The 17678-nt window shown below is 39.7% G+C and overlaps 1 protein-coding gene across 8 annotated transcripts in view; it reads right to left on the reverse strand.

Moving 5' to 3' along the window:
* ptprdb (protein tyrosine phosphatase receptor type Db) overlaps positions 1 to 17678 on the reverse strand; it is an 80010-nt gene that overhangs the window by 22657 nt on the left and 39675 nt on the right. For 3 of the 8 annotated variants that reach the window (XM_083532690.1, XM_083532695.1, XM_083532694.1), the window contains 9 exons: positions 15686 to 15826; positions 14387 to 14532; positions 12721 to 12862; positions 11778 to 11963; positions 8642 to 8761; positions 5662 to 5931; positions 3846 to 4427; positions 3167 to 3309; positions 2464 to 2605 (listed from right to left, as the gene is read on the reverse strand). In XM_083532690.1, the coding sequence (XP_083388816.1) occupies positions 2464 to 2605; positions 3167 to 3309; positions 3846 to 4427; positions 5662 to 5931; positions 8642 to 8761; positions 11778 to 11963; positions 12721 to 12862; positions 14387 to 14532; positions 15686 to 15794 (1840 nt within the window). In that variant the 5' untranslated portion in view covers positions 15795 to 15826. Of the gene's footprint in view, positions 1 to 2463; positions 2606 to 3166; positions 3310 to 3845; positions 4428 to 5661; positions 5932 to 8641; positions 8762 to 9732; positions 9751 to 11741; positions 11964 to 12720; positions 12863 to 14386; positions 14533 to 15685; positions 15827 to 17678 lie in introns of all 8 variants that reach the window. The other 5 variants (XM_083532689.1, XM_083532691.1, XM_083532692.1 and 2 more) reach the window with 3 other exon arrangements.

Genomic DNA, 17678 nt, shown 5'->3' on the forward strand with positions numbered 1-17678 from the left:
GAAAAGCCCCAGGCATTTGGTAAAATAGTAAAAATAAAGTAATAACCTCACAAACCTACTCAGGGTATCGAATAGGATAACAGGTTGAAATAAAAAAAAAATTATTCCTCCTTTCTTCCCCCTCAAAGAATTATTTCTAGTACTAATGCAGGTACTCTGGGATGTCAAAGATTGTGTTTTACAGCTTAATTTGTAGCATACTGTCCTCTTTAACCACGGCGTGCTGTTCACAGGTCCTGTGATACAAGAGTCCTCTGTCAACGTGACGGGGAAAACTGTACAGTGGACTGTCCGTGATCTACACCTTTGTCTTTGTCGTGTTCCAGGGCAGCGAATCAAGCGTTTCCCCAGAATGAAGGGTGGAGCCGAGCTTATCAACACATGGAGCTCACAAAATGTCACTTCCTGGTGGAACATGCTTTAAAGGGATGAGTTTGAATCATGGATTTTAGAACAAGAATATAACCATGCTGATTATAGGGGAAAAAAGGGACCACAAAAACAGAGGCCAGAAGAATGTGTATGGTGATATTACACATCATTAAAACATTACACCTAACACAAATATATCAAGACTATCTCAAGATTCATGTCTCTGCAGAGACAAACAAATAAACTTACCTTTATCTGCTTTTCCTTTTTTATATATCTGTTATATACATTTCTGACTCTATATTTTTCCTGAGTCAGCAAAATCAGCTTGGCATTGTGTGCCATTGCCAGGAGGCTTTTCTTGTTTCTTTTTAATTCCGCATGTCAAACAGACAAGCCATTAGGAAGACGAAATACCCACTTTGGAAATTTTCTAAGGTCGAGTCGCTATTTTCTGTCTCAGCGGCATGTTTTCTAACTGTTCTAACACTCATCACCTCTTAATAATTCACCAGTGAGTTTAATCAGGTGTGTTATAGCAGAGCACAAGGTCTGGGCCTTAATGCTGTAACTCGTACAGATCTAGTATGAGGTCGGTTCTGTTTTTTTCAAGTAAAATGGTGATTTACAGTAGCAGTTAAAAGTTTGGAGACACCTTCAGTGGTTTTCTTTATTTTTGTTATTTTCAACATTAATACTGAAGACATCCTACTAATAAAAAATCTATTATACTAACAATTTATTTCCCAATAAACAAACTGTAAAAAAAAATAAAAATTAAATAAAAATATTTTTTAGATTGTCCAAATCAGCTACATTAAACTTTGATGTCAGTTTGGCAAACTCATGGCGTTCTCTCATCAGATACACGAGGTAATCACCTGGAAGAGTTTTCAGTTCACAGGTTTATGGTTGTCAGGAGGACATTTGTGACATTTTCTGCCTTCTTAACGTGATTTAGACCATCAGTTGTCTGGTGCAGAGGAAAGGGTGAGCACACAGTCAACAGTCCTATTAGTTCTACTGCAACTACTGTACAAATCCATACTATGCCAAGAAGCACTCAGTTAAGTGAACAGAAAAGACTTTCATCTTTTTTTTGTCTTTTCCAAAAGATATCATCGCTTTAAGAAATGAAGGTCAGTCAGTTCAATCTCAGGAGCTTTAAATATATCCCCAAGTGGGATCTCAAAATTATGCTATGATAAAACAGGCTCTTATGGGGACCCAGGAAAGGAAGACCAAGAGCTACCTCTGCTGCAGCATATATGTTTATTAGAATTACCAGACTCAAAAACCGCCTATTGACATATAAATGCTTCTCGGAGTGACTATCTTATGAATCTGATGAGAGAACGCCATGAGAGAACGCCATGAGAACACTCACATAATTCCATATGTGTTCTTTCATAGTTTGGATGTCTTTATTATTTATGTGTGTGTAAATGTGTATATTAGGGCTGTCAATCCATTAAAATGTTAATTCACAATTGTCATGAGCTAACTCGTAATTAATTGCAACTTAATCGCACATAATCGATTTTAAATCGAACGTTTTTAATATTCTAATCAACATTGGCATGGACAAAATATGGATGCTTAATGCAAATGCTTAATTATTATTAGTAAAATCAAACTCAACATAAGCATGCTTCTAAATGTTTTAAAGTAATTATGGTGTTTTAATTGATGTAAATCATCAGGACACCAAACGGAACTTTTGCTATGTTTCCACACGGACAGTTTTAATTGCCGGATGTGTGCATCATGGCGGGTTTTTTTTGTGGTTGATTTCAGACTTGGCGCATCAGTAAAACAAATGTTTAATGTTTAAAAAATTTTTTTAGTAGAGTTTATTATATTTTTGTATCTGAGTAAAGAAAGGACGTTGTAAATAAATGTGTTGCGTTAAAGGATTTAATTTCGCCTCTTTTATATTTCTTTATTTATATTAATAAAAATGATCAAGTAGAAATGCTCGCTGCGTTGATAAAATGTGTGCCGTTAAAATACATTTGCATTAACACATAACACGTTTTCTATATATAACTGTGCTCATGTCTGTGTGTCAGGAGTGTGTACTGTACGTACGGGTTTGTGGAGTCTGTACGCTGAGCTCGCTGGTGAAGGCCCCCACGCCGTGTTTACTACGCGCTGCTAACTGAAAGCTGTAGGTGGAGAAGGACTTCAGATTCTTTAGCACGTAGCTGGAGCTCGGCTCGAACACGATCTTCTACAGGAGAAAAAGAATAGGAATTCAGTGTGTGTGTGTACGTCTGTGTGTGTGCATAAATATACAAAGTGACGCATCATGTGTTTTATCTCATTTTTATGTGATCCAGTCTATACTTCAAGACTCCCACACACTTTTTCTTTCAAACATTATGTGTTAACATCCACATACTCAGTGTTGTTTTTCCCTTTAGTACAAATCCAGACCTGGAAATCATTTAAATTCAATTTCCTAATTGTTCATACTTCTTCAAAATGACTTGAAATTTCCATAAAACCGCTAATCAATAATATATAAGGATCTATGCTAATCAGGAGGAGGTTTTCAGAAACAGCTGTAATCGTCATCGTCTAGCGGTTTTGATGAACCTTCATCAGGCAACTGTATATCTCCAAGAAAATCTTTTTACAGACTTATTGTGTTCAACAAGAGCCAAATTGTGATGGTAAGTGGACCAGGTGAGAGCATCTGATCGTTTTTCTTTTTTCACTGTGACTTTATCGTCTCTCCGCGAGATCACTGATTTATTATTATTGGTGGTGTATAATGAATAAAGCTGACCTGCTCAGGCTGGTCTCCGAGTCTGTATATGAGTTCATATCCTATGATTGCATCGGTGCCGCTGTGAGCCGGTGGCAGCCAGGTGAGCAGGACGCTCGTCTCTGACTTCACCTCTGCTTTCAGCTCGGTGGGCTGAGAAGGAACTGGAAAACCAGACAGAAAAAATGATCTGACATTAACTGCAGACTGTAAAGGCATTCGACGCATTTATGATTTATTTAAATTACAGAGGTGAAAAAGTACATCTCTATAGTTCTATACGCAGCTCCACCCAATTCTCAGTAACATCACTAAAAGTAAAAAAAATTATAAATGAGCACAACCTTCTCGGAATGTCTGCAATTGGAATGTGACTCACTTTCTGCTGCTTTTTTTGTCCCACATGGACAAATAATTGCACTTCGCACAAAAAAGTTTTCAGGTTATTGCTTGGTTGCGAATCCTTTGTATCGAACATCTACTACAAATGATGTAATAAGATGTAGCTAGTCGAGAAACGCTGGTTTAATTAATGAGTCCCATATAAACAAAAGGATTGTAAGTGTTTTCCGGTCTAATGGAATAAATAAACAACAAACATAATTAAACTAATTACCAGGAACTTTATATTAATAGTAACACACACACACACACACACACACACACACACACACACACACACACACACACACACACTTACCTCCTGTTTTGGCAATGATGTGCAGGTCGCTGGAGAGAGGACCATCTCCCACAGCAGTGAAAGCCAGAACTCTAATGAAATAGGTCTTGTTTGGCGTTAGATTCTGTATTGTCAGAAAATTTGCTCCACGCACCATCTCCTTCTCCCATTGGTTGACGTGCAGTGAAGAATCGGAGGTGTAGTACACCCGATAACCGACCACCTGTCCGTTCGCCTCCTCTGGCTCCTCCCACTGCACCATTGCTGTGGAGACACTAAGCATGCGACCTCTGACCCTGCGCGGCGCCGAGCTCGGGGCTTGCTCTGCCGTCCGTGCTTCTATTGTCGGACTCGGAGGTCCGCGGCCGATCGAATTTACAGCTATGACCCGGAAGTGATAGTGCGAGTAGGGGCTGAGTCCGCCGACGCTGTACCGTGTCGTCGCCACGGCGTCAATCTCTTTAAAAGGGTCACTGGAGGAAGCAGGTCTGTGCTGGATGATGTAATAGGAAACGGGAAGTGGGTTCCCGCTGTCCCACATTAAGGTTATGCTGGTGGCTGAACGTTCCATGACAACTGGAGCTCCTGGAGGACTTGGGAGGGCTACAGAGAGAGCAAAGGATCTTTAATATTAACTGCAGTTACAGGGTTTCTGCCGGTTTTACAAAGTCAAATATAAGATTCTTATAACCACATTTTTGAAACCAAATGCAAGACCAAGATCACGACATAAAAAACACACACACACAAATATGCTGTTAGCAACTGACCTTAACCAAGCCCTGAATTACTTTTTTTTCCAAGCCAATTAACGCTAAACTTAAAAAAAATAAATAAATCCAGTTTTATGTCTGTGGTAAAGTTCAAGAGAGAATCGCAATATGAGAAAGCTGATTGGTTGTTGCAGGTCGGTCTCATTTTGTAGTCGTAATGTATCGAATTACATTTGAACTAGCGAAAGAAAAAACTACAACACTGCGGGAGCATTTCAATAAGCATTAGAGGTTATGTAACATGGAAATTAAGAACTTTTTAGACCAAGAACAGCTAATTTAAAGACTCTTTTTTTTTTAAGCCAAAAATGTTCTCAAGACCCTGCGGAAACCCTGAATTACTTTCTACGATGAAGCACGGTGGAGGCAGCATCATGCTGTGAGCCTTACTGCAACTTTTCAATGCAAATAAGGCTGGGGTTTTTTATTATTATCATTACAAAATGAAAACATACACAACAACGCCAGGGGTGTAAAAGGGAATCTAGAATTAGTGCAGTGAGCGCATGAGCGCCACAGTTTTACGAAGGAGAAAATCTTGACAATTCCACATATTGAGGAAGTGAATAACAAATGTCTTCATTCCTTCCTTCCCTCCTTCATTCAAAGTATGCTGAAATAAGTAGAACAGTTAAGTTGAACGTATCTTTAGAAAATGTAATATTAAATGTAAAACACATTCCCGAATGGGGTCTAAAAAATGTAAACCAATTAATACAATTCTTCTACAATACAATATACAATTCTAATCGATTACTCAGTTGAATCAATATAATAGTGTTTTGCATTAATTGAATTTATTCAATTTTATTTGTATATATTTTATTCCTAGAAAATATTAGAAAATATTATTTGATATATTATTTTCCCAAAAAAGCATTTTATTTATAATAGTTTTAAAAATGTAAACTGCTGATATTCATTGCGTTTCTTTCCCCAACCGTACGGAAACTGAACTGTGACTTTAAAGCCGTGATTTTTGTGTACCTTTACACCCCTAATAAATAAATTTTTAATGATATATTAATATTCCTGATCAGTGTTATTATGATCAATAAGCCTACCTTTGACTGTGATCTGTGCCACGGTTTCAATGACGCCAAGAGTGGACATGGCCACGCAGGTGTAATTGGCTGACTGCCGCACGTCCGTGAGTTCTAGCACGTTCTTTCCGATGGGCATGTCATCCTCTGGAGTCAGGTCCTCCGTTCCAAGCATCCACTTCACATATGGCATGGGAACGCCCACCGCCTGGCATGTGATGTTCACCCCTCCTCCGGGCATCACTTCGTAATCCATAGGCGGCACAGAGAAGCGTGGGGGGATCCGGCGCACTGGTGGAGTGATAACATCAACTCAAATATTGAAGAACTTGTCATCATACTGACATGGATTCAAGCGATATATAACAAGCCATAATTCTAATTAATACATAATAAAATAGTTTTCTCCGTCTTTGACCCACTGCATGTATAAAATGTCATTACTAAGCAGATTGTCCATGCTAATGGACTTAGACATGCGCAGGTGTAACTTCTAGATAAGAGTAACTATATTGATATTCTGGATTCGGATTAAATGTGTTCACACGACTTACCATCTCTCAGCTCTGAAGAGAGGAAGAGGAGCGGTGGAAAGGCAGGAAAGAGAACGAATAACAGCATAGGTAGGAAGAAAAAAAATCAGATCAGGACAGAAAGTATTAGCTTCAGGTGCTGTGCGATTACAATTAGATTCTTAAAGTAACTCGAATACTATACAAATTATTTGCTCCGTTCAGTCCATTACAACTACCGTACACACGGAGCACTGTGTTTATATATGTATGTGTTTTATATGTGCATTCTGACATAATATGGCAATTAAATGCACTAAATAGGTTTAGTTTTCACAGATATTCTAAAATGCATATTCAGCAAAAATTGTCAATTTTTGGGAGAAGGAACCAAATTACTTGTAAATTTCAAGAGACCCGTCTTATCTGATTACTCAAATTAATGAATAAATAAACGGAAGAATATTCAATTACTAAAAAAAATCGATAGCTGCAGCCTAAACCAGGGAAGCATTAACTGGCTCATTAGCACCAGGATGGACTGTGGGACGAAGGTAAGCCAGTAAATGAAACGTTCTGCTGTAAAAACGTGTGTCCTGGATGTTGCATTGCTGCAGAAGTGCATCCTTCATGGCAACGGTATTCCCTAATGTCAGTAGCCTGTTTCAGTAGGATAATGCTTTCCGATACACTGCAAAAATCAGGTCAGGAAAGGTTGGAGGATCATGAAAAAGGTGCTGATTTGGTCTTCAAACTCCCCCCAGATCTCAATACTATTCTTCTGTTGGATGAGCTGGACACACAAATATGACCCACCTCGCAATTTACAAGATCTGCTGCAAAACTCTATGTATTACAGAGCCAGAGCTGTTTTAAATGGTAAGTTAATCCATGGTGATCCCACATCTGATTACAGAGTGATTGGCTTTTAAACTGGTGGCAACACTGGTTGTATATCAGTAATCTATTGTTACAGTACATATAAAAACTTCACAGGTCAAACATAATGTAGGAAATTCCTCCCCAATGACATTTATCACCATTAATGTAGGAGTAGGGCTGCAAAATTCTGGAATTCAAAAAGACTGGAATCTTTCGACTGAAATTAACGGGAATTTAATGGAAAAAACATGGAAATGTACAGAATTGCAATTTGCCCTGCACATTTAACAATCACATGCACACAGCACACTTACTGCAGGGTAACTGAGGCCACACCCCCTACATGCACTTTGCATAACACACATAATTTTTTGCATCCTGCACACAAAACAATGTAGAAAATTCCCCTCTCTGGTAGTATTCACATAGAATACATGAATTTTACATACATTTATATTTAACATCCTTGTAAGCGATTGTGCAACAAATTATACTAATAATTAAATCAGTCAAAACTTTAAATGATATATATATATATATATATATATATATATATATATATATATATATATATATATATATATAATATTGCCATAAATTCCCTCCCAAATTTCCGTAAATTTCTGGTATGTCTCCAACTTGGAAATATTTCCAAATTTCCCCAGATAAAGTTCCCATTAGGGATGCACCGAATATTCGGCCACTGAAAATATTCGGCCGAAAATGGCCCAAAGGTGCGTTTTGAAACAGTTTGTTGTGATGACGCAAACAGAAACCGCTGCCTGCACGTGCATGTCTAGAACAACATGTCTGCGGTGTGGACGTGTTTCAGTATATCTGGGAAAGACCCACGGATAGCGATTTGCAAAACATGTAATGCCGAAATTTCTAGAGGGGGTGCGTCTGCAAAGACTTTCTCCACGTCGGGTTTAATTTGAAATCCAAACATCCGATCGCTATGCTGAATATGGGAGGAACGCAAACACACAGAAACCCCTACGAGCACGCGCACTCCGTCTGTGGTGGACGTTTTTGAAAAGGCAGGAAGTTTCCCAGTGATATTGTTGTATTGTATCTTTAAGCAGTTGCACTTGTTCTGAATGCACTTTGTTTTTATGAAAGAACATATTTAATTGTACAACCTGTCAAGCCAGAGGGCCTGTACATTAATTATTTAATGTACACGAGTGCATTTAAGTTAAACATTTAAGACAAAATTTCAATTTATTTTATCCTGTGTGTTGTTGCAATGTGCTATAAATAAATATTTTCATAATTTGTAATTGATTTATTCTTTGAAACTTTAATATTAATTTATGCAATTGAAATGCCTTGATTTTAGTAAGGTTAGTACACAATCATAGCCATAAATGTAATGGTAATAATAATTGGCATCATTTCGGTTTTCGGCCTTGCTTTCCTCCTTTTTCGGTTTTCGGTTTCGGCCAAGAATTTTCATTTCGGGGGATCCCTAGTTCCCATGGAAAGTTTCCTGAAGTTAACTGGACATTTTCCGCCCCTTTGCAACCCTCCTCAGGAGTAAATCAGGAATGTAATCATTGTGTAAACGCTTCTTGAATGGAATGAAAGATCCTTCATACTGTTACTAAACTCACCTCTGACGTAAAGGTTAGCGGGTGTCGAGTATCGCGTCCCCTCACTATTCATAGCCACGCACTCGTATTTCCCTTGATCGGTTTCTTCACTCCGATCGATCTGCAGTGCACCTGAACACACACATGCAAACACACACACACACAAGCACATACATAGGATAGGAGAATTTCAAGGTCTGAGTTTTGTTTTTGGAAATTACCCGCTATTATATTGCCTGTTATATTGCCTAGCATCCATGTGTACGATATTCCTCACACACTCAAAACTAGCATTATTCTGCACGTGTGTGTGTGTGTGTGTGTGTGTGTGTGTACATTAGCACGACAGCGTAAAAATATATCTAGCTTTCTGACATGATTAACAGAGGATCACCTTCGCAGCAGCAATAAAATGCTGGTTTGTGTGTAGGAGAAAAAAGAGGTGCTGTTTTGCAATTAAACAGAACATCAGAAGAAAAAAAAATTCAAGATTTTGAATCCAATCCGTTTTTCTTTTACAAATAGATGCACAAAGAGCACAAAGGAAATACCCAATAAAGTATCACAGCTAAAGCATTATGTGCACTTTTAAGTAGGAAAAAAAGAAAAAGACAAAAAAGACGTTGCATCAGAGAGATGAAGTTTGTGGAAGGAAAAAACAGACAGTGTCCAAGAGAAAAACTGCTGAAAGATGAAATGAGGCTTCATTAGAAAAGATGAAGGTAATCCACAGAGGGATTGGAAGAGTGGGGAAGAAAAACAGATACCAAGATTAAAAAAAAAAAAAAAACACGGTCAAAATGCAGTCAAGAGGTTCATGGATTCATTGCTTAATCTTCATATTAAACTGTTTCTATCTAACAAATGAATCAGTGCTAAATATAAAAAATGAGTCATATATCTAAAAAAAAATCTAATCCAGGTTAATCAGGATAATAGTCATGTGCATTATAATAGATACAAGCCCTAAAATCTGACAATGAAAACTAAAATGTGATGGTCAGATAGATAATTATGCGAGACAGAAGAGAAGTGAGGGAGAGAGGAAGACAGAAGAACAGTTAACAGGTGGGTGAATGGGGTGGTTAGATTTAGACTCTTACCTCTGATTGGTGTACCCCCTGGATGGGTGAGAATGAACGCAGATGAGAGATTAAAGAAAAGAGTTAGTGCAGCGAGAGAGAGGTAGAGAGAAAAAGAGAGAGAGATAGAGAAAAGAAAGAACGAGAAAGAAAAAGAAAGGGCATGTAATTCTTCTTGTCTTAAGTGCTAAATGGGTCAGTATTAACATAATCCCTACACTTCCATATGAGAGTTTGCATATCTGCATGACAGGACGTGATAATCAGGGGATGGGTGGGTGGAGGGGGAGCAAGAAGCAAGTCCCTTCCTGGGAATTCCCGCAGTAATAGACGTGGCTTAACACTCAAGACAGTCAGATTCACACCCACACGGGAGAGGGGCTAAAACGAGGAAGCCTCGGGTTCGAGGGAGAATCCACCGGAACATTCAGCAATTAAAAAAAAAAAATATGCATAAAGTTTCAGCAAGCTAGACAGGGACAAAAAGAGAGAGAGAGAGAGAGAGAGAGAGAGAGAGAGAGAGAGAGAGAGAGAGAGAGAGAAAGAGGGAGAGAGAAGAGAAAGAGTATAGACGAAGGTACTCTGATGGTAAGAGGTGAGCCTCTAAGTGAGACAGTTAGGGAAAGTGAGAGTGACACAAGTTTAGTAGCACATGTGAGGGGGTAGCACTCGGGTGGAAATGACTACCTCTAAGTGATGGGGGTGTGTATTCACAGCGCATAGGGTGTGGGTTTATGTGCGTGTCCAAAGGAGGTGTGTGTGTATATATATATATATATATATATTTTATATCTCTGTGGGTACAAGCCAAATCAAACGGTCATCATGCAGTTTAAGGAAACTACAGTAGGAGTGTGTGTGTGTGTGTGTGTGTATATGTGTGTGTGTGTGTGTGTGTGTGTGTGTGTGTGTCATCGTAGCAATGTGTATGTTTGTGCCTTAAAGTAACGGACTTACCAAAGGACTCTGTCGATCAAAACATAGAGAGAGAGACATTACATGCATCACTTTCACAGGAAAAACAGTGTGTATGAGATTGTGTGTTTAAGTGCGTGTGTGTGTGTGTGTGTGTGTGTGTGTGTGTGTGTGTGTTTTGTTTTTTAAATAATACCAGTATACAAGCAACAAAAACTTTCATTCAGAACCAGATATATACATACTCGAGATTTCATATTTAATAATCTTTAGCTATTTTGATTTTTTTTTTTTAGCCTTCAAACATTTTTCCCCCAAAATATTTGGTTGCCTACAAAATGTGAAAAATGAGAGAAAAACCATGACCTTTATGTCATCATACTGACATACATAATACAATGTTGCAAAAAACCCAATACCTTGTAGGTCCCAGGGTCAGATTTCTTTTCCAACATTAAAAAGAAATTCCTAATACAGAATCTACTTTTAAAATTGATGTTATAGACAAAGAATCAATATTATTCCATTCAGCAGCAATAAAATTTAAACTGAATTATACACACTTACGTTTATACACTTCACAGACTTCTACATCGCATTTATTAATTATTTATTCCCCCCAAAAAAATCTGTATTAAGACTTAGAATGTGCAATACCTTTAGATTTGAAAGGGCAATACTTTAATATTTCGGCGGATCGCTTGTGTTTACAATTTAAATACTTAATTCAAAGGACCATGAGGACTGACACTCATTGTATCTTGTGCAATAACAAGAATCAATTTTTTTTTTCTATCTGGTTTTTTTTTTTTTGTGTTTTTAAACACAGACACTATCAGAATATATGCACTTTGGTGCTGTTCTCATGCCAGATGAGACAAAAAAGCGAGAACAATAAAAAAAAAAAAAAAAAACTTTTATGCTACTAATATGCAAATACCACAATGCACAGACACAGTATATTCTTTAAAATATATCTATAGCATAATGTCTGTGATTAAAGGCTAATAGTTTCTTATTTATTTCTGCAGTCAAAAGTTTAGTTGTGAGAAACGTAATCGTTTTCTCTTCCATGCTGTACTTTGTATTTGCCTGAACCTCTACACACGTTCTACTGCTCATGAGAAATTGTAGTAAAATCCAGGCCGTACCTGAGCGCAGCTGTTTGATTCGTCCGTGAGTTTGGGTGTCGATGGGAAGAAAGTCCTTAAACCATGTGATCTCTGGGTCAGGAGTTCCGCTGGCTGCACACAGCATGGTGGCTGTGCGAGAACGTTCCACCACCTTAAGCTGAGGACCCATGTCTATAGACGGGAAGCCGGGAGGAAGCTGGTCCTCTGTATTATTAGACAGATAGAATACACATTAGGCAGGGCGCAGCGATCTTTTTCATTCGAATTTACGTTTTAAATCAGATACATTGTCAGTGCACCAATGACAGAATAATAATGACCACATGATGATTAAACGCTCACGTGTTAAAGCTTTCTCTGAAGTAATGTCATGTAGACATAGTGTCTGATAGCGGCTCTTCACGTCAGGATGGCCTTGTGCCAAAGAAAGGTATTAACGTTTCCTCTGCGGTTTGGAAATGGATCGGATTTAAGAGATCAAATGCAAAACATGCTGAAAGTCCATTCCAACTAGTAGTTTCAGCAGCACTGATTTATTCCAGCACTTTAAGCTGAATGGAAAGAATGCATAAAGCTAAATTAATGTTTATAACACTACTGGTTTGAATTTCCTTGATTGATTTTTTTAAGTTGACTGAAATTGGTTGGTTAAAATGGACTTTTGGTCAATTGCAGGAAATAAACAAGCAGCATTTTTTTTTTGTGGCAAAAATAACTAATAGCACAGAAATCACTGAATGGTACTGAGGTGGTAAAACATCTGAATCCTTCAAACAAAGAGCAAAGCTGAATAAAGCAACAAAAGTGCTTTGAACTGTTTCCTCTGCTGGAGATCCTCCGGGGGAAATGCCCCCCCGCGGAATTCATCTGGAGTAGCGGAGTAGGCCGAATAAAAAAAAAAACTGCAAGGTAAGTTGGTGATGTAAATCTCTTCTTTATATGAATAAAAGCGAGTGCTTACCGCGCAGCACCGTGAGCCGGGTGGAGGCGCTGATCTCGCCGACGTCGTTAGACGCCACACACTCGTATATCGCTTCATCACGCGGGGTCCGCAACGGCTGCACGCGCAAGACCGAGCCGGAGCCGTCCTCAAACTCGATCGTCTGTACAGACAGAAGGTAAAGTGCAGCATGAGAGAAGGAGAATCGTGGATGTGTGAAAGAGAAAGGGAGAGAGGGAAGATCAACTGCACACGTGAAAGAAGAAAACTGAGGCGAGAGAAAGGATGACATGCACAGAGAAGGTGTTAAACACTGATGCCACTGACCTCAATCTTCCACATGAGACCTGTTATATAGTTTCCTGTCAACTGATTCCCCAGAGAAGATCAGAGAGATGTGTGTGTAGAGAATCAGGGGTGTAACGGTACACACAAAATTCACGTTTTGGTACAGTTACAGTGTGTGTGCTTGTGTGTGGGTGTGTGCGTGTGTGTGTGTGTGTGTGTGTGTGTGCATTATTGGTTCTACTATAATAAATCGTTTTCATTGTGACAGTCAGGTCCTTAAAAGATCCTTTACACTCCCAACCAGGACCACTTTATTAGGAACACCTGCACATCCGGTCAGACACCCAACGGTCCAATCAGCAAACCATTTGTCGGTTTTTTATTAACGCAGTTTATGAACATTTGTTAACATCAACAGTTTAAAAATGGTAAAACAATTGTAAATAAATGGCCTCCTGGGTTAAATAATATATGAAATAATATTTTATAAAATGTTATCCAAATTAATGCAAAAACACTATTATATTGACTGAATTGTTTAATCGAAAAAATTGGAACAAATTCAATCGATTAAATAAAATATATACTACATAGTTTACATTTGTTAGACCCCACAAATGGGGTAATTTGGGTAATACGGATATGTACAGTATAAAAGAGTGTGTGTGTGAGTGTGTGTGTGTGTGTGTGTGTGTTTTAATTTAATATTGAATTTTCTAGAGATATGATCTACTTAAATGTTCTACCTATTTCAGCATACTTTAACAAATGTCTTCATTCCTTCATTCCTCCCTTTATTCACTCCCTCGTATCGTATTTCCGGTACAGAGTGAGCAGCCACAGCGACACTGCGCTTACTTTACTTTCTTTTTTATACCCCTGGCATTGTTGTAAATGTTTTCTAGTTTAATATTTATACAAGAAATGCGCTCAAAAATTAGAGGAGGAAACTAAACCAATTTGCAGTCCGAACTCTTGATATGTTCCTGAGGGAACCGAAGCAAAAGCCCTGCGCTGAAATAGTTCTGTAGGAATACGTGTAGCGTTAAACTCCTAATAGAGATTCTCAGTCCATTAGTGCTGATTAAGCAAATTCAACTATTATTCCCATACAGGGTCAAAAAGATTCCCTAAAAAAAAAAAATCATATTTAGATATAGCCTGGCCCTATTGACACTGTGTGTGCGTGTGTGTGTGTGTGTGTGTGTGTGTGTGTGTGTGTGTGTGTGTGTGTGTGTGTGTGTGTGTGTGTGTGTGTGTGGGGGAGAAACAGATGTCAGCAGGTACCTTTAGGCTTATCTCAGGCAGTCAATATGAGTGTCTGTTTGTACGAATTCAATTCCAGAGTCCTGATTTACTGTGTGTGTGTGTGTGTGTGTGTGTGTGTGTGTGTGTTCACCTCAAATCTCTGGTTGGTGACTTTCTTGCCATTTCTGCTCCAGGAGATTCGAGGTTGTGGGTCTCCTGTTGCCTGGCACATAAACGAGGCCACCCCACCCTGCACGCCTGTTTGGTCAGTGGGTGTCCGGGTGAAACGAGGTGGAGCTGAAATGGAGGAAGTGAGATCGAGATGTTTCACGGTCAGTCACAAAAAACAAAAAAATATGGCTGTATGAAATACAAACTCGCAAGTGTATAATGTCTGGGATCCAATACAAACGGGTCGTCGGCACAACCTTTATTTAAAAAGCCTTCGTTTAAACCTGTTTCATCACTGAAAGAGCGTGACTGTTTCTTGGTTATCACAACAGACACAGGAGAATTCGACTCACTATCACGGTTTAAGATCAAAGCTCCCCGTTTAAAAGCGGAAAATCTGCTCGGACCATATGCACTCGAGCAGCTTCCCTCGCTCCCTGGCGCACGTATTAATCGGGTGAGTGGAGGAAGACGTGGCACAGTGGTCTCTCAGTGCACTAATCCCCTTCCTGCTCCTCTGATCAAGAACAAAGGCATTTTAGCACAATGCATGTGAGGTGTGTGTGTGTGTGTGTGTGTGTGTGTGTGTGTGTGTGTGTGTGTTTGCAACAGATAAAATCGTGACATCCTGTTTACACAGCGTGAATTTGCATAAATGATTTATTCCTGAAAAAACACCCACGAATTCAAGGTTTTTGAACGAGGAGATGTTCCCTTACAACTCGAGATGACGTATCATTCGAAAGAGCCAGTGATGTGGTGCTGATCATGTATCGAAGAAGAACGAAGTCTTTCAGAGCAGTAAATGTAAAAGTGGTTATGGTTCACCAATCGGGTCAAATTGCTCTAAAATGAGGTCTGTGTGTAATAGCAGGATTTGAAGGGATGCTGGAACGTTCGCTAGGACTCTCATATCACAATGACACCCCTTTATTAGGGGGGTTTGTTTGCTTTCACCCACAGATCAGTTCGACTTTTATTAAAACACAAATAACAAAAATCAGTGCTCGGTTCACCTACAGCTCATGACATCACTTCCTGTATCTGGATTGAACGATTTTCTCAGCGCAATCAAATTGTGTTAGAGTTCGTTCGGAAGCGGCCCGAGACCACCTCGCTCAGACCGCGCTCTCGATTGATTTGTTCCGCACAGGAGTGTGATTGCTGTGTTCTCACCTCCCTAAAGAACCGCACCGGGTGGAGGAAATGCACGCGCGAGTGTGTGTGTGCGTGTGTGTGTGTTGGAGATATATTGAAAGAAAAAAAGAGAGAGACTGACTTTGAGTGTGTGTGAGTGGCAGCACACTCAGCAGCATCGGCAGAACCAGCTGGATGGCGGCTTTGCAGATCATGTGACCTCTGGCCATCCTCTCATTGGCTCGTCTCATCTGAATCACCAAGGTCTACAGACGCGCATAACCTACAAAAAAACAAAAAACAAACAAACAAACAAAAAAAACTCATTAGATCATTCATACGCTCAGAGATTTCACAATGTCACTATTTAAAGATCCGTGTGTCCTGAGGCAGGCGGCACTCGATAAAGAAACTACAGCATGACAATGTTCCACTGCAGTGACATAAATAAAAAGAACGACAAAACGTTGTTTTTGGGGAAAACAGCACACTGAACTTCATGGACTCTTGAAAGCTCAGAGCAACATTAAACATCTGTTCCGATTCCAGTTTCCAAACGACTGCTACTTTCTCCAGCTAGTGCGTTACATCATTTATATAGAAACCAGGCGGTACAGAAAACAATTCGAGATGGCTCGTTCTGATAGATTTCAAGCCTTGGGGAAGTTCTTAAAACGGCTTGGTTACACAAAACGAGACAGATGCTAGGCTCTTTCTGCAGCTTCGCACTGCGGTACGCCAAGATCTGATGCTGAGGTTGTCTGAAAAGGGGCTGATTGACTAAATTGGGTTGAGTGTTAGATTAGGAGTGGAACTTCAGCAGGAGCACGACCTTGAGTTTTGCTGCTATTGATTCGAATGATTAATTGACAGCAGGCTCTGCTGTGTTTTATTATCCAGCAACTGCACCCCCAAATGGGGGAAAGAGGCGTAAATTTTATCGCCGTCTCTTTCAGCTCGTTGCTGGCGGCTGTTTCTAGAACACTTTTATGGGACGGCGTACTGCCTCTGTTGTGGAAAATCCAGGCGCAAAGCACAAAGAGCTGAAAGTGTTATGTATTGAAAGCATACAAGAAACACAGTGAAATTGGGAAATACGGTCTTATGTGACTGTTCAAACAGAACTGTTCCTGCAAGACAACTGAGCGAGAGAGAGAGAGAGAGAGAGAGAGAGAGAGAGAGAGAGAGAGAGAGAGAGAGAGAAAGGTGAGTAACTAAGTGAAGTTGCATTAAATATGGATTGTGGGCTTGGGGAATCGCCATGGTAACTCTTCTCACATGAGCAACTCGATTGTCACATCACATCAGCATGATGCGCATTGCCTCCCTCTCCTTCTATTCATTTTTCATTCCTTTTCTGCTTTTTGTCCATTCCCTCGCTTTTACTATGACGAGAGAAGGCAGACTACACGTGTCATTTCCTGTAGGGATTTACACAGGAAAAGCCTGGATAATAGAGGGGTGGGCCACCTTATATATACACACACACACACACACACACACACACACACACACACACACACACACACACATACACAGAGAGAAAGATGATGTAGCTGTCATGTGTGTTAAAACTAGGTCTCTCTCTCACACACACACCTTATTTGAAAACCACATACCAGCTTAATTCAATTCTCAAATTGCATACACACAAACACACACACACACACACACACACACACAAAATAGCGCACTAACTGCTCTCTCATTTAAGACCTGACTCATCCTCTGTGTGTGTGTGTGTGTGTGTGTGTGTGTGTGTGTGTGTGTGTGTGTGTGTGTGTGTGATTTCACAATAATAAAGCATTACTTTTTACTGTGACATTTAGGTCCTTAAAAACTCCCAACCAGGACCACTTTATTAGGAACACCTGCACACCTGGTCTGCCACGCAACCGTCCAATCAGCCAATCACGTGCCACCAGCAGAGCAATGCATAGAATCATGCAGCGTGTAAGAATGCACAAATATTTACATTTATGCCATTTGGCATAGGCCCTTATTCAGAGCGACTTACATACGTCTTATTCATACAACTGAGCAAAGGAGTGGTTAAGGGCCTTGCTCAGGGGCCCTGGAGTGGCAGCTTGGTGAGGCTGGGATTTGAACTCATGACCTTCAGATCCAAAGTCCAA

The sequence above is a fragment of the Silurus aristotelis genome (genome assembly GCF_946808225.1).
Source record: "Silurus aristotelis genome assembly, chromosome: 27".
Taxonomy (NCBI): Eukaryota; Metazoa; Chordata; class Actinopteri; order Siluriformes; family Siluridae; genus Silurus; species Silurus aristotelis.